The sequence below is a fragment of the Macaca thibetana genome, chromosome 12 (genome assembly GCF_024542745.1).
Source record: "Macaca thibetana thibetana isolate TM-01 chromosome 12, ASM2454274v1, whole genome shotgun sequence".
In the NCBI taxonomy this organism is placed as follows: domain Eukaryota; kingdom Metazoa; phylum Chordata; class Mammalia; order Primates; family Cercopithecidae; genus Macaca; species Macaca thibetana.
In genome coordinates, this window is record NC_065589.1 from 51,431,165 (window position 1) to 51,452,974 (window position 21,810).

Below are 21,810 nucleotides of genomic sequence, written 5' to 3' on the forward strand. Positions count from 1 at the left end.
ATGTCCCTATATGATGCAACTATAAATAAAACCTATAAGTAAAAGTAAAATATTAATAACATAATAAGTAAAAAATTAATAAGAGCAGATCTTTGATTTTTTAGACAACAGTCTCATGGAGCAAATCTGTTATTTGGCAAGTCTGTGCCCATGGAGCTATTTCAACCCAATTATGCTAAATCATCAAACAGCAAATAATGAGAAGGAAAGGAAAGCACTAGTGTCCTCAGACACATTGTGTGGCTATGAACAGCTCAAAGTACACTTCTAAAACAGGACTATGAAACACACACAAGCAGATTAGAAACCAGAGGCAAAGCTTCACAATTACAAAACAATTTAAGGATTAAATTACAACTAAATTAAATTTGCCCATAACCTTTAAAAACTCCTGTATAGATTCTGTATTTTATATCCACACGGTTATTCAACAACCACTTACTGCAAAACTCACACAGCTAGAGAAGCTATTAACACAGGAGCATGCAACAGACCAGCACTGCAAACAGGTCATACTTACTGCATTCTGGTGCAAAAAGGGACAAATTACACAAAATGCAGTCAGTTCTCAATTAGCAATAAACTTCTAAAAGTGAGCACGTATTGACAGTTATTCATGGTTACAAATGATGGCTTTTACCATTCAGGCTGTATTTTTGATGGGTGTAAAACTTTGGATCATGACCCATATCCAGTCAATTCAAAAGACAGGACCCACAATACCTTCCTGTGGTGTCTGAACTGTGGTTTGCTAGGGGAGAGTTCTTCAGGATAAAAATGGTTTGACCGAAATAATGATAAATCATGTAACTTGCCTGAAGCTTTAAGCCTTCAAAATCCAATGCTTCTAATTATAAATTATCAGGAAAAAGAAAACATGTATGACATGTATCCAAGGTCCACATCCACCCAAAGAGTCAGGGGCAGCGGTGGTTGGTGGATCGCCAAACAGGGAAGAGACCCATCAAGATCCAAAAGTAATTCCCCTTTCCCACCCCAGTGACACATCCCTGTGTAGTACTGTGCTGAGGCTCCTTTTCAAAAACCAACAAGGAGAGAGTATTCTCCTGGAGATGCCCTAATAACAAAAACTTGCCTGTCTGACCTTACCCTAGAGCTAAAAAAACACCCCCCGCCCCCGCGAAAAAAAAACCCGAACAAAAATAGAATAGCACAATCACCGATGTAGAAATTAACTTACTTCCTCACAGAAATCAGCATCTATTGCAAACACACCTCCAAAGTCTCCAAAACACATCACATCATGGGTCACCCAGATGACCATTACTGTTCAAAGTGAAGGCTAAAGACACACACCTCTCTTGTGATCTAAGCTGAAGTTGATGGCACTGTTCAAATGTGGAGGAAAATGGGACTTCACATATGATTAAAAACTTGCAAAAATTTAAGGAATAATCAATAATCTGCAGAAAATTAATGAATAGCCTGGTAGCAGTTCATAGAACTCCAACTTGTATATGTCTAACACATTTCTCCATTAATACGAGTATTAAATTAATACCTGGTTTTCAACCTGGGCCCCCTCTCCTTCATAAAATAGCGAAACTGACACTAGAAACCACCAGATGAATATGAAGGCCCCAAAGCAACTTTATATTCACAGACTTTTTTGGTTTGTCAAGAACTGTGTGAACAGCCAGCAATCCCTGAGCCAGGCCCTCTCCCATGTGTCAGGCTCATGAATCAAAGCCTCCAGAAGAGGAAGTGGGCAGGAACTTGCCCCAGGAATGACTCATCTCCTCTCTCCAGTTTTCCACCCATGCTCCAAGCATGCAATTTTTCTCTACTGTCTTACCCACATTTATCTCTGAAGACTAAGGAATAAAACTAAAACTTAGAAACATCTTCAAACAAGTACCTTCTGGGCTTTCCATTACATAACCTCCCTAAATGAAGCTGAGGCTGCTTCAGAGAACAAAGGCAAAACAGCAAGGTGTCTGTTCTCTGCTATTTCACGCTATAGTTACCAACTATAGATTGGGATAGTGAGCACTTACTTTGTTTAGAAGTATATAATATAACCAAATTTTAAACGCTGGGGCTTCTTTTAAGAATTCTAGACTTTGAGTTCATCCTTTCAACATCAAAACAAACAAACAACAACAACAAAAAAACAAAACCCAGGAAATCATATTCCCAGTCGGTTCATAACTCGTTTATACTCACAAGTATCAATCATAAACTCTCCAATATAAATTATTTAAGATGTATCAAAAATACTAGCCACTTTGTATATTCTCCTTAGCAACACAGGAGGCTGGTGATATTTTATACTCTTTAAGGAAGACAGATATTTTTAAAACTCTTAGGCTCTTTAAAAACAATAAATATTGAAAGGAAGACAGTAAATAGAAGGGGCAGCTCTGTCCCTCTGTATTTGGGACACAGAAATGGGAAGGAGTCTGCGGGTGAATATAACGTATTAGAAACAGTGAGTAGTCCAAACACAAAGACCATGATTTATCTGAGCAAAAAAAATACTGTTAATTACATATTAGTGTTTCTTATAGTTCAGCACTTTCATTTGAGGTCAGATTTTGAATATAACATGCTGGCTTGGGGGTTTCTATATTTTTACATCCAGTAAGTCTCCTGCATAATAAATGAGTCAATACCTTTAATAAAAGTTATAGGATTTTGAGTGTGTATCACTATTTTAGGGAAGTTGAGCTATATTATTGTTACAAAATATGCTGCTGGTCCTTGCAAAGATTTATTTGGTGTTAAAGCCTTTGACAGCTTATGATTATAATGCTGTTCCTACAGGAAAATATAATGCACTTAACCACAGTCCATTTTTAAATATCTCAGTGTCAAGAAATAGGCTCCAAAACAAGAACTGCTTTTCTTAGAATGTATTAAAAAATCCTCAAAATATATGAGAAAACCATTTAATATGAAATAGTCTCCTTTTTAGACATTTACAAAATTGAATGACTAGCTAAAGGTTTAGAAAATTTCCCTTAACATTTTTTCTTCCAGGTATATACTAAAAAACAACAAATTTTAAGAAAAACGACGTTATAGTGCTCTTCTTAAATATCTTAAAATTTCATCTAACAGCTTTTTATACCTGGAAGAAATACACACATATTATTAGATAGAACAGAAGTCCTACTTCACAAAGGAAGAAAATTATAATCCAAATATTCCAATTATTCCACACATTTAAGTTTGAATTTTTTTTTTTTTTTTGATAGAGTCTCGCTGTTGCCCAGGCTGGAGTGCAGTGGCATGATCTTGGCTCACTGCAACCTCCATCTCCCAGGTTCAAGTGATTCTCCTGCCTCAGCCTCCCAAGTAGCTGGGACTACAGGAGCGTGCCACCATGCCCGGCTAATTGTATTTTTTGTAAAGATGGGGTTTCTCCATGTTGGTCAGGCTAGTCTTGAACTCCTGACCTTGTGATCTGCCTGCCTTGGCCTCCCAAAGTGCTGGGATTATGAGTGAGCCACCATGCCAAGTTTGGGCTTTTTTTTTTTTTTTTTTTTTTTTGAGACGGAGTCTTGCTCTGTCACCCAGGCTGGAGTGCAGTGGCCGGATCTCAGCTCACTGCAAGCTCCGCCTCCCGGGTTCACGCCATTCTCCTGCCTCAGCCTCCCGAGTAGCTGGGACTACAGGCGCCCGCCACCTCGCCCGGCTATTTTTTTGTATTTTTTAGTAGAGACGGGGTTTCACCGTGTTAGCCGGGATCGTCTCTCGATCTCCTGACCTCGTGATCTGCCCGTCTCGGCCTCCCAAAGTGCTGGGATTACAGGCTTGAGCCACCGCGCCCGGCCTGGGCTTTTTTTTTTTTTTTTTTTTTTTTTTTTTTTTTCTGAGACGGAGTCTAGCTCTGTCGCCCAGGCTGGAGTGCAGTGGCCAGATCTCAGCTCACTGCAAGCTCCGCCTCCCGGGTTTACGCCATTCTCCTGCCTCAGCCTCCCGAGTAGCTAGGACTACAGGCGCCCGCCACCTCGCCTGGCTAGTTTTTTGTATTTTTTAGTAGAGACGGGGTTTCACCGTGTTAGCCAGGATGGTCTCGATCTCCTGACCTCGTGATCCGCCCGTCTCGGCCTCTCAAAGTGCTGGGATTACAGGCTTGAGCCACCGCACCCGGCCAGTTTGGGCATTCTTATAACTGAAAAGATGGTCTGTGATTTCTGAGAAATATTTACAGCATATCTATAAAAGATACACTATAAGACTTTGATTCACGAGACTGACACATGGGGATGGGTGCCCAGCTCTGGAATTCAGGGATTGCTGGCTATTCACACAGTTTGATCTATCGATCCATCCATCCATCTTTCTTTCTTTCTTTTACAAATCACAGCAGTTGTCATCACTTTCCTTTCTAAATCTACTTTAAATTGTTTCCTTCCTCTTCAATTATAAGCTTTCTAGCATAAGAAGGACCAAATGAAGGCAAGAAACTAGAGTAGAAGGTGCTGACCACAGTCAGAATTTCTTTCAAAAACAATTTAGAAAACAAATCTTATAATCATGAGGTGAACCTACCAGGCAACAATGACTGCTGCCCATGTATTAGATTTTTTTATTTGAAATAATCATTGCATCTAGCCTATCATACTCTTACCATATATGGGTCCCTTTCAGTGAGGTTTATGAGGGCAAGATAAATAAGGAGTCCATAATTGAAAGTAATTAGCACTTTGCCTGTGTTAAACTAGCTCCACTGAATGAAAGGTGAAATAATCAGCTACTACTGCCTGCTTTGGTCTACAGAACACTAATGACCAATCAGATTTTCCTAGTAAAATATCTGCCAGTTTTAATACCTGTCAGATAAGTATGTAGAAAACGAGCTGAAATCAATGTAGATTGCTCAACTTACTTTTTAACTTAGCATCTTTTTTTTAAAAAAAAGAATAGCAGTTCTTTTATGGATATGCTATAAATATTGCTCAGAAATCACAGACGGTCTTTTCAGTTATAAGAATGTCCAAACATAAATGTGTGGAATTGGAGTATTTGCATTATAATTTTCTTCCTTTGGGAAGTTGGTCTTCTGTTCTACCAGGGTGTACAGCTAGATTTTTTTTCCTCTATGAATTTTAATTCACTTCACCTTATTTTTGGTATCATTGTTCCACTGATCTGTTTTCCAGATTGACATCGGATCACATGTGGCCAGCCAGGCAGCACTTCCAGCTGGTACTGGAATGTTTTGCAGTCAAATCCATGTGTCATCAACCCATGGTTTAGTGCATCAGTTTCCCTCTTCCGTTTAGAGACAGACCACAGGGAATGAAAGGTTTCCACCAGCTCAGCTAAAAAAGGCATTTTCATGGGAACTGTGGGGCCATGGGACAATTAGATGCATTTTTTTAAAAAAAGTCTCTCTCTTTACTGTCCAGTTTTTAAAGAGATGCCCAGGGTATTCTAAAAGGCAGAACTCTTAATTCCTACAGTCAACTGAAGAACAACAGAACAAAGAAAAAAATAAATGTTATTTATACTCCAGCAGTTTCTTTTCACGTGGGTGGAAAATATCACAGAAATTTTCATTTTTGCCTTGATGTGGATCTGAGTCTTCTTCCATACTCTGTCTGACCCCTTGTACTTCAACTTGCGGTACTTTTAAGTTCTTAATTTTCTTGGTTTCCTAATACTCTGAGCTTCCTGATGTCTCCATGTGTTCTAACATCACTGAGAATCCAGGAAAATATAGACTGTCATCTGGGAATGTATGTGAATAATTTATTAAATGAAGAAAAAAAACTTCTGTAACTCTGTATTAAAAAGCAGGTGAAAGTACCTAAAAATCACCAACCAAACCTCTAATCTAACCTCCCCACAAATAAATTTATTTATTTTAAAAAAGTTATTAAAAATCAAAACTGAAGATTAATCTGAGAGGCCTTAGAAAGGAAAATGGAGGGAACAATTAAATATAATGAAAAACGAATCTTGATTCTCTCAAGGAACTGGGGGGAAAAAAAGAAAAAGTATTTACTGCATGGAGAAGGAAAGTTAACTTTTTATAATTTGATGGCTATTAAAAGATTTGCTATAGACATATAACTGATTGGATTTGGCCTTGGCTGAAAGTTCTGTTTAAATGGAGTGAAAACCGCCTCCCAGGTTCAAGCGATTTTCCTGCCTCAGCCTCCCAAGTAGCTGGGACTACAGGCACAAGCCACCACGCCCAGCTAATTTTGTATTTTTAGTAGAGACAGGGTTTCACTGCGCTGGCGTCCCAAAGTGCTGGGATTCCAGGTGTGAGCCACCGCGCCCAGATGAACAGTAGGTGAGGCCTATTGTTTTACAAGGGTGTTCCATACAGTGGCCAAGCAGCACGAACACCACATGCTTGGAATTTGCAGTTTACTCCAGAGATTTCTGTCTAATAGAGCATTTGATCTCAACCTTGAGTGCACACTGGAATCACCTCAGAGCTTTAAAAATATTGCTGCTGCGGCCTCATCTCCAGAGATTGATATAATTGCTCTGGGTACAGCCTAGACATCTGAATTTGCAAAAGTTCACCAGGTGATGCCAATGCACAGCTCTCTGAGAATCACTGAAATAGAGTAATCCTCTGAAGAAAGGAAGAATATTTAGAAATATAACGCAGGCAGCCAGGTGGGCGCGGTGGCTCATGCCTGTGATCCCTGCACTTTGGGAGGCTGAGGCGGGTGGATCACAAGGTCAAAAGACCGAGACCAGCCTGGCCAACATGGTGAAACCCTGTCTCTACTGAAAATACAAAAACTAGCTGGGCGTGGTGTTGCAGGAAAATCACTGAACCCGGGAGGCAGAGGTTGTAGTGGCCGAGACTGCGCCACTGCACTCCAGCCTGGTGACAGAGCAAGACTCCATCACCAAAAAAAAAAAAAAAAAAAAAAAGGAAATATAAAGTAGGCATTTTCATAAACTGAAGTTCAGTCTAGTTGAAACGGTGTTGAGAAAAATGATGGTATAACTTGCAGAAGGAGGACACATTCAGCAAGACAGGTACGGAGAGAAACTTGAATTAACCAGAAGTGAAAAATATTCCTGGACTGCTGAAGGGTATAGGGTATTTCACCCAGCACCAAGTTAAAGGATGTTTACACAGGAACATCTGACTTCTGCTCTGATTAGGTCTGTAGCAAACAAACTTTTAAAACATAATATAGTTTCCTGATTAGACTTTTCTACCTGATAGGATGTGTCCTCTGGCAACAAGAGACTCTCAATGTTAGGGCCAAGACTCTAAAAGCCATGCAGACAAAGAATACCTTAGTTATGTTTACTACTTATCTGGTAACTCAATAAATACTTGAGAAATGACTCAAATTGTTTATGAGTTATAACTCAGTTTCCTTTGAGTGTTATAAGCATTTCTTTTCCCAGGGCTAATTAGATCTTAGGACCTACTGGAAGACAAAGTTAACTAGATATCCCATCATAATCTCATTAACCTATTTTTTTAAAGTTTCCATGTGTTGTGACATGATACTAAGCCCTTGCCCATTAGCTTAAGATCAATAATCTTTTTCTAGCAAAATTAAAACAAAATCAGTTTCTTTGACTTTAGAAATGTCATTGAATGTATCTTCTTAATCTAACTTTCCAGTGAAATCTCTGCTTACCATCTCCCCTGCTCGTGAAACCATTTAAATCTACATCAGCACAGCAATGTGTTAGGTAGTAAGTCCTTTTCCCTGCCAACTGTAAAGAATGACTTTGGCACTCTGCCCATTTAGTGACAGTAACCTGAGGTTTCACTAGAAAGAAATTAATTTTGGCAGTCATTTCTGAATGTACTCAAGCATTTCTCTTAACTCAGAAACCTCAAATTCTTCCCTTTCTACCAAGGAATTGTTAGCTTTCCTTTGTAGATTCTGCTAAATGGGCAACAATACAAGCAGACGCTGTGTTGAAGAACTCTGTTCTGGGGACCCCATGGTGTCGGACAGCCACCAGCACACACACTTCCATCTAGGAAGGCACCCAATGCTGGCCAGGAGCTTGGAGTGATGATGAGGGTGGAGAAATAGGGGAGTCAAGAGACTTACCATATTTATTTCTTTTTTACTTCCAGATACTGGGGAACCTGTTACTTTGGGAAGAAAGGTGAGGAAGTGCCCCTGGTCTCAATCTTAGTAAGAAAGAAAAGCAATAAATGAAAATATTGAAAGGGCCTGGAGTTTAGGTGCTGAGTCTGCCACTAAGTAGCTGTATAACCCTGGGGAGTTACTTGACCTGGGGAGCTTTACTTTCTCATCTGTAAAATGGGATTCGTAATAATAACAACTACATCATGAGGCTGTTTTGAAAAGTAAATCAGACAATACACACACCACTTGCCACAATGCTTACAAAGAGTGGGCCCTCAATTAGTACTTACCATTAACTATTAAAGATAGAATACGATTGAGGGAGAACATACTAAGAAAAAGGCATTCGCTAGCAAGGTCTGGTTTAGGTGAAAGGAATGATCTGATGTTTTTTTCTGTGATTCTGTGACCCTAATTTTCTAGAACATGTAAATTCTTTGGGAACATTCTGGGCACAGCCTGGTTCCTTAAAGAAATTCACAAATCTTACTTGTGGGGGAGAATTAAGAAATGAGGAGCCTGATCTACTTCTTATTTCCCTGAACCAAACGAAAATGCCACTCCTAAAAGTGAGAATAAATGTTTTAATAGATCCTTAAAACTCCTTCTAAATGTCAAAGTTAGCAAGGGGGCAAAAAGGAAATTCTAACACAAGTACATAATGATTATTTTATTTTCCAAACCACTTTTTTCAGGGGCCATGCTCATCTTCCCTATATCATTCTAATTTTAGGTATATGTGTTGCTCAACCAACACAAATGGTTTAAATACTTAATCTGTAACAAGCATAGAATCATTTTAAAAATTCACTATGAGCTTCAGCAGAAATTATTTCAACCTCTGCAGCAGAGTTCATTATCATAAGATCACAGTGATGAGACTCAACAAGTCACCTAATCCAAACCCTCTTTCCCCGAGTCTCACAGATGAAATGACCAGCCCTGGCCAGGCCAGAACCTGTGTCCAGCCCTCCTGTGGCTTTCTTTATGGCACCAACCTACCACACTTTCTAAACAACACACAAACGGCCACAGCCATACTCATGTAGCTTGCTGGAAGCCTCACAGTTAGAAATCTAAATATGCAATTTCAAGTCAGGTACTAATACAAGTTCTTTTTAAGCAGCACTGTCTCAAAAATGCTGGCTCTCAGCATACACACAACACAAACACACATACACACACACACACTCACACACACTCTCTCTCTCTGGCACACATGCAGGAATACACAACCAAATGTTGTTACATCTACACAAAGATTACTTGGTAGATTCAAAGTGATAGTGTGTTGCATCTACACAAAGATTATTTGTAGATTCAAAGTTACAGTTACTTATAATGTCTATATAAGACAGGATTTAATTTCCAACCATTCCACTTTACTAAAGACATCACAAAAAAATTTTTAAATCTTACCTCGAAAATCTCAAAGCCATAAATGTCCAAAACACCCATGACCTTCTTTCTCACTTTTGTTTGTGCCTTAAGAAAGTTTCAAATTAAAGGGTTAATTAAGGCATGAAATATAACACTACAAGCATCCAAGGAACATAGATATATATTACAAGTTAATCATGTTTCTCAAGTAAGAAAATAACTGTAATTTAGCTGTTTTTTAAAAAAAACTTATGAGATGGGGCATTGCTATAGAACTTTTAGAAATTTTAATAATAGGTGATATATTTAAAGAAGGCATTAGTGGTGCCTTTCGAAATCACCTAGTCCAACACCTTCATTTTAATAATGAATAGATTAAGATCTAATGAAGCAAAGTGACCTTTTCAGTGAAGTATGTACAACTAGTTAGCAGGAGAGCCAGGCCAGAACCTGTGGCGCCGACCTCCAGAGTAACTCCACAAAGACCATCCGACTATTCACCAGTCAGAAGCAACACACATGGCAAAACAAAATAAACGAAATCCTTGACAAATTTCAATCTTATACATGGTAAACTCTTTTTAAGGAATAATCTTTATAAGTGGTAATCAATTATTTGATTATAAATTTAAACTTTATTCAACTTAATGTTTATACTGTGAATAACATTACAACTGATTTTGCTCATAGACATTCAGTACCTTAATGCTTTCATTGATTCGATTTACCAACCACGAAAACAACCTGCTGTAGAGGTTTTTAGCCAGAGCATCACGGGCATAATAAGCCTATTAAAAAACAAATAAACAAAACTTAACACTCACAATTCCACAATGCTTACTTTCAATAAAATCATAAAGATATTTTTAAAAAAAATTCAAAGCGCTTTTATTTCACATTTCTTTGCAGAACCAGTTTTACTGTGCCATAAACAATCAAGTTGTTAAGAGAATGAGGCAAATTGTTTATACACAGTTACACTTTTTCACAAACCAGGAAACTAATTTTAAATACTGCAAAAAACTTTCACCATAAAGATATTTATTTCAATGTCATGGAACAGAGAAGAATCAGACGCAATTTAGAAGTCCAACAATAGGGGGTAGTAAGAGAAATATGCACTGAGAGTAATGTTACATAGTCATCAGAGAGCGATGGTTGTGAAAATCAGGTAATGAAATGGAAATGCTCATGTAATGTGAAAATTAAATAACTGTATACTTAATATGATAACATTTTTTAAAACCCTTATACACAGAAATGGAAATTCAAAGGAGATATATTAAAATGTCTTTGACTGATGGAATCTGTAAATTTTTTTTCTTCACTCAATCTTTTTTTTATTTTTAAATGTTTTTGGAGACAGAGTCTCACTCTGTTGCCCAGGCTGGAGTGCAGTAGCACAATCTCAGCTCACTGCAACCTCCGCCTCCTGGGTTCAAGGGATTTTCATGCCTCAGCCTCCTGAATAGCTGGGACTACAGGCATGTGCCACCAAGCCCGGTTAATTTTTGTATTTTTAGTACAGGGTTTCGCCTTGTTAGCCAGACTGGTCTTGAACTCCTGGCCTCAGGTGATCCACCCACCTCAGCCTCCCAAAGTGCTGGGATTAGAGAGGCATGAGCCACCACGCCTGGCCACACTAATCGTTTGAGTATTAAAAAAAAAAACTTCCACAATGCGTTCTTTTAAGTTATAGAATGAACATAACCCCCTTCTTATGTGCTTATCTACTTTTAAAGCTATTCAGAACTACTTGACAAAGAGGCAGAAGACATATGCATCTCTATGACTCTTGGAATCCAAAGGCTGGAGAAGTCAGGTTTGGACAGCAGAATCTAAACACGCTTAAATGTACCAAGCGCCCAGAGCATACAGTAGGTAAGTACTAATGAGATGTTTAATACCAGCATCATGGGGAGGCCTAGAGGTTGGGTGTCAGTAGCCTAACAAGGAACTGGCCTTGGGAGAGAAAAAGCTTGAGATTTTGTTTCTATTTTCAACATGCTGGCCATATATGTGTATTTTGCTGCTTGTAAGTAAAAAGTTGGGTATTACTGTTCAAATTAATCAGTACATTTTTATTTTAGGAAGAGCACAACTTGTTATATTATGTGGCAATACTTTCTCTACATTTCTTCCTAAATAAAATGTAACAACTTTAATTAACACATTAACTTCCCTGGCAACATAACACAGCTGAAGATAACACCTTTTCCCTTCATCTGACATTTCCATGCAAATTCCAAACCTCCCTCCCTACTCCAATTAGGGTGACAGAATATACCTAGGAGTTGGCAACAAACAAACAAACAAGGGAGGGAATGCTTCCATAGTAGAAAATGCATGTCAAATGCTCAAACAGAGAAATCAGAATATAATTTAGATGCATCCTTCCCCAGTATCCTTTCTTCTAGTTTTTACTTTCTTAAAATAGGTCATTTAAGTGCTTGGAATAATGCCTAGTACACAGTCTACAGATGTACTTATATTGCTTTCTATCCTTTTCGTCTATTACTACCTCACGAGCCTAGATAATTTCCAAATCCTTTCCTTTTTCTTCTTATGAATTGAAGTTATCTCAAAACACCATGTATTTGTTGATGAGCCCTTTTTTATGTTAATGCCATCCAGCTTTTTTAGTTATATGCTGTCTACTTTCAACAAGCCACTATTTCAATAAGCAACTGAACAGTGACAACTTCTTCCGGTAAACTGCTTTATATTTTTTAAAGTGTATTAACAGCCAATATTAATCTTCTTTGGTTCCTTCAACAATATTTATTCCAGGGGTCTCAAACTCAAATGCTTCCAGGGACTGTGTGATAGAAATGAACAGGAAATGATGGCTCTCTCTGTCGGGGTTAGAGGATGCATTCCAGGCTAAAGGCACTCAAATTCAAAATTTAAAGAGCAAACAAAACCAAAGAAAATACTACCCTCTAGTCAACTAAAAATATTGCGCTTTACCTGGCCTTAGGGGCTGCCAATTTGCCACCTAGCTGCCAATGTGCCGCCCCTGACTTCCTGAGCCTGATTCATGCCACCGAATCTCCACAACAATATCCTATAAAGCAGTAAGGGAAGGAATGCCTATTCCCACTTAAGGACCACTAATATGGTGTGTAGAAATGAGGAAGACTCAAAGTGCACTAATTCACCATCTCAGTTTCAAAGCACACTATGAAAAGACCATGCACTTCTGCAGCTGCATGAAACTCACAGAGGAAAAGTCCAGGTGGAATGTGCTGCAGACATGGACAGTAACAACAGGCATGGTCCAGGACGGCAAGTGACAAGCAAAGTGGAGACTCAGAGATGCACAGACATGGAGCCCACCCTCCAGGAGTTTAGAGGTGAGCTAAGGAGATCAAACTAACACAGAGGAAACAAGCAGAGGGCAGGTGCCAAACTGCAAAGAAAAGGGGGTTCTGATGGGATGGGGGGTGTCTCAGGAGGCCTATTTGATCAAAGAAGTCTCCTTGGATGGGGCACAATCAGGTAGAGCATTTAGATGGGCAGAAGGAATGAGCATGGCATGGGGGGCAATGGGTAGGCAGGAGCAGAGGCACCAGGTAACAGAGAACTAGCAAGGAATAAATTGAGGTAAGCTGTGTGGGATCAGATTTCAGAGGACATCAGAAGCCAAGGAAAGAGTGTTTAGGAGAAGCTGAAAAACTCTTGTCTTGAGTTTCTATTATTTCAGTATTAGTCCTCCTATCTAGAGAAAGGTCTAAACGCCTTGGGAAAAGGAGGCATGGGGCAATAAAGGTGATGCTGGGGCCCAGGAATTGAAACTATGAGGAAAGGCTAGTAAAATGAATCACTTTCCAGAGGAATCAAAACCTCCCAGGCAATAGATCAGTGGAACCAGATACTCTGAATACTACATAAAAAACAAAACAAAACAAAACAAAAAACCCAGTTGACTAACGAGCCGAATAGCTGAGGATCTCTAGCCAAATTCTTTTATGCCAAAGGTTAAGAAAATGTGGAAAGTCTTCTTCAGTGATGTAAGGTGCCTAAAATAAGCTTAGAAAGTCAGGGTACCTGGGCCTGGTTCCCATAAAGGATGATTAAAAAAGCAAGAGTAAAACACACAATTTTAAAACACACAATTTTAAAAAGACCCAAAATATACATATTCCTAAAGGGCCTTCTTAAACAATACAGGCTTTTTCATGGCTTCCTTACAGACTTAACAATTCCCACTCTGGCTACTGAAAATGTCCAAACTCAGTGGCTCTCAAAATGTGATCCTGGACCAGCAGCAGCAGCAGAAGCAGCAGCAGCAGAAGCAGCAGCAGCAGTAGCAGCAGTGTCACCTCTCAATTTATAAGAAATGCAAATTCCTCAGTCCTACCCCAGACCCACTGAATCAAACACCGGGGGTGAGGTCTGCAAAACCACCAGGTGATTTTGATGCACGTTCAAGTTTAAGAATTACTGTTGCAGATTTGATTTGCCACTCTGACTGCAGACTTCACCTTTCCAGCCACATTGCTCTGAATCCCTTCACATAGCTACAGCTGTAGCCAAGCCTGATCAATCCAGGTTCTCAAACCTGGCTTTTCTCAATGTTTTCTTTTTGATATGCCCTTTCAGCCATACTTCACACATCTAAATCCTTTGATTGTCTCCATGAGGTCTTCCCTAATCCCTTACTTCCCTACTCATGGCCTATGTGTGGGCTTGTGCTGTACAGGCTCTCAGCAGCATTTTCTTAATTAAGTAAGCTACTCCGTATCTGACTGTGAATTAGTGAGGATGACTTAGACAGATATGACAGCAAAAGCAGTAATTTAGGAGGAAGGACAGGCAATGGCTATAGCTAGGAAAGGATTGCTACAAACCAAATTTCCATATATATAAAGTTATGGTATTTGCCACAGCCAAAATAACTCACCTAAAATAAGATATCAACGTTGAAAGCTAAGGACACAAAGGCATTCTTGCATTATAGTAGGAAAGGCTGGTTCAGCAACAGAGAGCAAGCCTGGCTCCACCCTACTATTTATGGAGGCTTTATGGATAGTTATAAGGAGGATGAGACAACAAGAATACAGTTGGACAAAGTGGGCCTGAGTGGAAGTCCTAAGTTAGTAATTTAATTCCAGTCTGAGTCATTGACTGGTGGGAAAATGTGTAAGCCATAGCACAAAGGGTTTTAATGAAAGGGCTGCAGAAGCTGCCTGGGTATACACGTATGTACACAGGCATGCAACCATCCAAACATCCACCCACTTAACCTGAAGCAAACGGAGAGAAGGCAGCAGCTCAGATTTGTGTCTTAGAAAGACTAACGACTTCACTGGCCCCAATATCAAGGGTAGAGGGGGTTCAAGAAGTAAGGCAGGGAGGCCAATTTGGCCACTTGACCACAAAACTGTCTTCTCCCGCTGTCTTCTCCAAATCAGTAAATGACAACTCCATGTTTGCAGTTGCTTGGGCCAAAACATTAAATCACCCTTGATTGTTCTCTTTCTCTTAAACCAGCTAGCACCAGCAAGTCCTGTTGCCTCTACCCTCAAATAATATCCACAATGTGACCACTTCTCACTGACTCCACTGCAACTACCTGGTTCAAGCCACCATCTTCTCTGGGTTAGTGCACATCTCCTTGAAGGTCCCTCGCTTTCACTCCTTTTTCCCCGACCCTCTGCTCTCCACATCACAGCCAGAGTGACCCTTTGAAATACAAGGCAGTCATGCCACTGTTCTGCTCAAAACCCTCCAGTCATCTCCCACCTCACTTTGAGTCTCCTTCCCTGGCCCAGGGAGCTCACTGATCTTACCATGGGCTAGTTTGCTACAGCACTTATTTCTTATGTCTACTGATTATTATCTAATTCCCTCTACCAGAATTTTAAGCTCCATGAGGGCAGGGATCCTTATCTGTTTAGTTTACTGCTCTGCTGCCAATGCCTAGAACATAGTACAATGATTGAGATAACAGCCTGTAAACTAAAATCTTTGTTTATACTTACATGAAAATAGCACAGACTTTTAAGAAACTTTCTTCTGTACATTATGTTTCACCCACCTGAGCCACATTCAGTGTAGTTGAAACTTTCTCCTGTTTGGCTTCAACTGTTCGGAAACTGAATGCTCGTTCTAGAACTGATTGATCAATGCCGGTCAATTCACAAATTTCTTTTAACTCTGTGGGAAGGTGGGGGATGGACACAAAAAGTGACTGTACACGTGCTGCTAATAATAATTTTGAAGGCTTAGGATGTTCTTTCTAAATCATAATCAAACATATCAGTATAAAATGTATACATCAAAAAACAAAGCTTAGCCATAGTTCTATTTCTGCTCAGTTTCATTAGAAAGCTTTCTCACACCAATGCAAAGCAGAAGTTTTACTTTCTACATTAAAAACTGGGCAGAAGTTCAAAGCAAGTTTCTTAAACAAAGTTGATTCTCCGCGGATGTACCATTTTTATCTTTGATTTTGCTTTCATCTAGACCATTCACTCGAGATTCAGGCTTGAACTCAATGTTCCCCAGTTTCAACACCGCTGCCACCACTGCCAAGACAGACTCAGCTTCATGATCCATAAAGCCCACAATCTGCATGGCATTCTGGGGAGAGAAAAAAAAAAGCAACTATTTTTTTCCTGTAGTTCTTTTCTGTTCTGTTCTGTTCTTTTTTTTTTTAAATGAATCATATTACAGATTTATTTCTGGGGGAAAAACCCCATAAAAGACAAAGCTATATCGAGTTCAGTGGTTTCCAACTGTGATTCGAGGGACCCTGGGGGACCTCTGGTGCTGTGGCGGGGGTTGGGGGGGCATGTAAAGAGGAAGACAGAAGAAACAGGGGGATGAGAGCAGAGCCTTGGGTGTCCACTTCCACTTCAACCACAGCAGCTCAGTTTGTATATATGTTGTTTTTTTTACACTGAGGTTTTGCTACTAGCAACAAAACCAACTTGCACAACTCCATACAAAGAAAAGCTCCTCATTCATTTTACATATCAGAAAAACTGTGGTTTGCAAAGGTGAAGTGCCCAGCCCAAGATACTGTGGGTAACAGGAGGCATCTGTTCATTCATAAATTTTTATGGAGTGCTAATTACGTGCCAAGTAAAGTGGTTCTAAAATCGGTCTTGGACTCAAGGTTTAAACAAAATCATGTCCAGGGATCAACAGACTATTGCTTCCATATGAAGATGTTTATATAGTTTTCTAAAATGACATACTCTAAGAGATACTTTCTTTTTGAGAACAGCTGGCTTTTTAAAAATGGCTAGGCTACATAGCAATGGGAGTAATGCAAGGTTTTGTTATTGTTGTCAAACATATACAAAAGTAGAGAGAGCAGGGAAAGAACCCACATGTCCTTTCACTCACCCTCAACAATTAACGGATGCCAATTTTGTTTTATCTATAATTCATCCTACTCTCCCCTTTCCCCATCACCACAGCTGTCTCATTTGCAAGTAAATCCCAGTTACCACATCATGTCTAGTGTATCACACATTAAGACAGAAAACAAGAGTATAGTGTTATTTAAAATCATCTTTTCTAATGAATGTGGAATGCTAATCGCTCTGGTTTATATATGAGTTTCTAAAACTGTATAAAAATGAGATTTTTTTCTGTCTCAAAAATAGTTTTGATTTAACATGATCCAAAGGCAGTTGGAAATTAACTTTTGCCATAAAAAACATTTGGAATTTAAAAATAACCTTAAAGGAGTCAAACCCCAGGATAATATAATAAGAAAGCTCCTTATGATAAATGGTAAAATCACACGCTCTAATAAAAGCATGGCCTTCACAATCTCATGTGATTTTTGAGCTAGTAAAAAAATCAAAGTAACAAAAATAGAATTCTTGTATAATTCTAAAACCTTAGGGAGAATGAGCTACACTTTAAAGAAAACTCAGAATTGTTACCTGTTCCCGCTGAGCAATGCAGTGCCATGCAATTTAAAGCTTGATGAAAGTACTACATCTTACCCGCACGGTTCTAAAATTTGCTGCATCATCCACTCCATTCACTTTGGCCGAATCCAGACTCAGGTAGTTATATCTGCTGAAATCCCTCTCAAGCTTAAGTTTATCTATTGAATCAAAGACACAAGTTGTTAAGTTGCTTCAATAAATCCAATCTTTAATATCTCATTCCCTTTGATATCTTGTTCACATCGGTAAAATGGCTTTGGGATTAAGTACTGAATCAAAAGAACAAAAGTTATACCCAAATATCAGTAACAGCATATTCTTAAAATGACTTTTATCACTGTGATAGCACACTTTGTTTTACACTTATCTAGATAAGTCTCTTTCGAGTTTTTATAATAAAAAATATCTTCAATGTATTATTTCATTATAACATATGATGTCTGCCTGGTGATTCCTTCACCATTGGATATTTGGGTTCTCTCTAGTTTATAATAATAAATATAGGGCAGTGATAAATGTCTTCATACCAATTGTTTTTTGGATTCATTTGAATTATTTTGTTGGAATATAGCCCAAAAAGTGGTGTGACTGGATGGCAGCCTCTAATTGTAAGAGGTCCTCGCTTTGAAGTAACACCCACAAGCTCCAAGCAGATCAGTGACAACTCTGCTAGCTTGATCCTTATAATACATGCACAGTAGATACTTCAGGGCTGTTTTAATTTGCATTTGTTGATTATTAGTGAAGATGACTTTTCCTAAGTGGTATTGACTTTTCACAGCTCTTCTTGTTTGAACTATTTGTCCACTACTTTTCATCATTTAGCTATTGGCTATTAGATAGTATCTTTGTGGAATTATGCTAATTCTCTAAAATTCCAAAGGCCATATTTTTATCTCTTGTATCAACTGCAAAATGTCTTCTCCACTATTTTTAAATATTCGCCTAACAATTTGTTTTTATGTAATTGTACTCATGTAATTAGAACGCTGATAATTTTCTCTCCCCAAAGAGAAAAAACATATTCTTCCATTTTATATTTTAAATGTATGATCAGTTCCTGCCCTACTAATTGGCTTTGGCCAAGTCCAGATTGAGGTAGTTCTAGCTGCTGAAATCCCACTTGTGTCGACTGAATCATCTGCACAGTCCTCAACACATCGGAGATGTATGGCACAGTATCTGGTGAGGTACAGGAACATTACACATACCCTGGGGTGTGGTAGAAGCAAACACACCATGTTCTTCACTTCAACTAGAATCATGGAAAATTCTTGAGAAGGAAGGGGCAAAGCATAGGGAGTATGTTTTAAAGAGAATGCGTCAGAAAGTGCTGTGACACTGAAAATTAAAACACAGAAACAATTCAGGCACGAGGCCTGTAATCCTAGCACTCCGGGAGGCCAAGGCAGGAGGATCACTTGAGCTCAGGAATTAGAGATCTGCCTGGGCAACATAGTGAGACTCCCAGCTCCAACAACAACAACAACAACAACACAGAAACAGAGACTTACTGAGGAGCTCTTCAGAGGCACCAGAGAGCAGTTGATAGAACACATGGAAGTTTCTTTCACCTCTTGGCTGTTTAACAACCCGAGATTTCTCTAAAAGATCTAAAGAGAAGAGTTAAATCATAGTATGGCATTTGTTTCACCTTCAAATCCACCATGCTTTTTTTCCTTCTCACTTTCTTTTTTACTTTCTATTCTGCGTTAATAAAATGAAATAATAAAGGAAGCTATATTTTCAGTTCTACCTTCAGGAAGAAGCACAACTCTAATGAAAATCACATTGAGTTTCATTTTCACCTAATGAAAATCCTACACAGGTCACATTCTTTTTAACTAATGAATATATAAATAAGTTACATTCAACACACTGATTAAAGATAATATCATTTTTATTTTAATAATGCTCTTGATTTTTTATGATGACATTAAATTCCTGAAAATGTAACATTACAAATGTAAGCAATGAAATACAGCCATTCAATTATGAGTCTACCTAGTAATTATAATAAAAAATCAGTTAACACTTTGAGATCTTTATTATGTGCTAACTGCTTTACAGATAGTATCCCACTGAATCCTCCCAACCATTTTATAAGGTATCATTCTACAGCTGAAAACACTGATAGTTCAGGAGTTTACATAACTCAGCTGGCAACCTGTGGAACTAGGATTTGAAATCAGGACTCTTGCACTCACATGGCCCATTACCTGGGAGATGCAAAGTAGAGTTTGTGGATATGTTGAAGTCTTAGAGAAAGATGGTTCTCATTGATTTGGTGTCATTTGATATTATATTTTCACTGACCCCAGATAATTTTCAACCCATAAATCTGAGGTTTTACCAAATTTTCAAATGGGGAAGGAGGAAGGAAGGGAGGGACGAGAAAGGAATCACTATGGCAGTATACAGCACAAGGCAAAGTACAATGGAAGAGGATATTCTTGCCTGGAGCCCTGCTTATCACTGACTAGTGATACAAAAGGCTGTGGGCAAAGGCAAACTTCAACTACAAAATTCCAAATTAGTAATGTCATCACTGAGCACTAATTCTAGAGAACACACAAATTTGACGTCCCCCCAATCAGGCTGCAATCTAAAACATCACGAAAAATGCTTGGTAAGGGAGAGAATGATGTGCCATTTAATCTAGGAATGATCATTCAACTTTTTAATTCGTATTTCTGGAACCTACACCAGCATTTATGGAGGAGTTTAGGTAGAGTGAAAGGGTATATATTTGATGAATGAGAAGTCCTAGGGTGCTCCAAATACGTAAGATTGTAAGAATAAAGAGATGCAGCGTAAGAAAGCATAAAAAATTAAGCCAACTGAAAAAGAACAAAAATATGTAAGTACAAAAATTATTAGGCGCAGGATGCTGCAGATTTTTCATGTTCTCCGGCTCTCATATGACTCGGAAGACTGCCAGTGTCCTTAAATCATAGATGGAAAATAATGAAGCCTTCATATTTAGAAAACATGAAAACAAAACAAAAAAACCCCAAAGGTTGAAAAGTACAAGTGGGATATAACTTAGGGAAAAAAAGGATTGTGTAATAATTACCATCTCTAAAAAATGGAATGTTTCAATTAATACGTAAAAACTGACGCGCAAAGCAGAAGATAGACTAAATACACAATGTTAAAGATGTAGTACGATTTTACTTATCGTGTGACTGAGCTTCTGTGGGATCCTGTAACAGTTTCAGAAGAAAAAACCCACAGGGCATGGGCACATTCTTCATTGAAAAGCTAATTTTTATAGGAAATTCCTCCAGTTTAGAAGAAAGTGGCTTGATTACATAAAAAATATAAACGCTACATTTGACTTCATCCATTCATGCACAAATTCCTTCAAACAGGTCATCTACTGCTAACGCACTATGTGCCAGCGATTTGGGAAGAAGCCTGGCACCAGATGGACACGTGCTGACCTTCCACTTGGCCTACAAAAGTCACACGTGTTCCTGGCTGCTCTTGCCACCCAAACCAACAGCAGCAGCTCTCTTCACAGTGAGATGCCAAGGCCTTTGTGAGCGAGGACAAGATGAGCTGCTGTCCTCTCACCTTACAGTGGCACCTTATAATGATGACAAGCGATTGTTTAGCAGCACTTCTACAATCACATTACAGGGTGGCTGGGCGCGGTGCCTCAAGCCTGTAATCCCAGCACTTTGGGAGGCCGAGGCAGGCGGATCACAAGGTCAGGAGATCGAGACCATCCTGGCTAACACAGTGATACCCTGTCTCTACTAAAAATACAAAAAACTAGCTGGGTGCAGTGGCGGGCGCCTGTAGTCCCAGCTACTTGGGAGGCTGAGGCAGGAGAATGGCATGAACCCAGGAGGCAGAGCTTTCAATGAGCCAAGATTGTGCCACTGCACTCCAGCCTGGGCAACAGAGCCAGACTCTGTCTCAAACAAACAAACGAACAAACAAACAAACAAACAAAAAACCACAATCACATTACAAAAGCAAACTGTAGTAGGTCAAGACATGAAACAACACCTTCAAAAAGCCCATGATAACACTACACTGTGCAACAGCAACACACTGTTTGACACCTTTTGAATAAATGCTCATAGACATTGCAGAGTGCAGAAATGGCAATGGCTGTAAGATTCAGCAGATAACAACTACCAAGTTAAAGAATAATATTAACTTGTGTGCGATGTGAAAAGAAATGCTGGCCAAATGTACTTTGTGAACTGCGCACACTGAAATCACCAGTGATTACTCTCATATTCAAATGTGAAACATGATACTATCATATTCAAACCTGAACACCTTCCCTGAGGTTGGTTTTATAATCCCTATTTTACAGATAAGAAAATGAGGCTCGCATCCCACTCTTGGTAAAAGCAATAGAGCCAGAATTCAAAGCTCTGGGTGACTAGGGATCATGCTTACAGTCTTTACAATTTTCCAGCCAA

At 39.0% G+C, this 21,810-nt stretch overlaps 1 protein-coding gene and 1 non-coding gene across 6 annotated transcripts in view; both read right to left on the minus strand.

Moving 5' to 3' along the window:
• Positions 1-21,810, minus strand: part of MYO1B (myosin IB) — a 182,253-nt gene that overhangs the window by 44,512 nt on the left and 115,931 nt on the right. For all 5 annotated transcript variants that reach the window (XM_050751697.1, XM_050751695.1, XM_050751696.1 and 2 more), the window contains exons 8-13: positions 18,880-18,978; positions 17,420-17,523; positions 15,890-16,037; positions 15,493-15,611; positions 10,151-10,237; positions 9,489-9,554 (exon numbers count right to left, since the gene is read on the minus strand). In XM_050751697.1, the coding sequence (XP_050607654.1) occupies positions 9,489-9,554; positions 10,151-10,237; positions 15,493-15,611; positions 15,890-16,037; positions 17,420-17,523; positions 18,880-18,978 (623 nt within the window). The remainder of the gene's footprint in view (positions 1-9,488; positions 9,555-10,150; positions 10,238-15,492; positions 15,612-15,889; positions 16,038-17,419; positions 17,524-18,879; positions 18,979-21,810) is intronic.
• Positions 8,720-8,826, minus strand: LOC126933246 (U6 spliceosomal RNA). Its single transcript, XR_007718488.1, has one exon. It is a non-coding gene; the product is annotated as a U6 spliceosomal RNA (small nuclear RNA).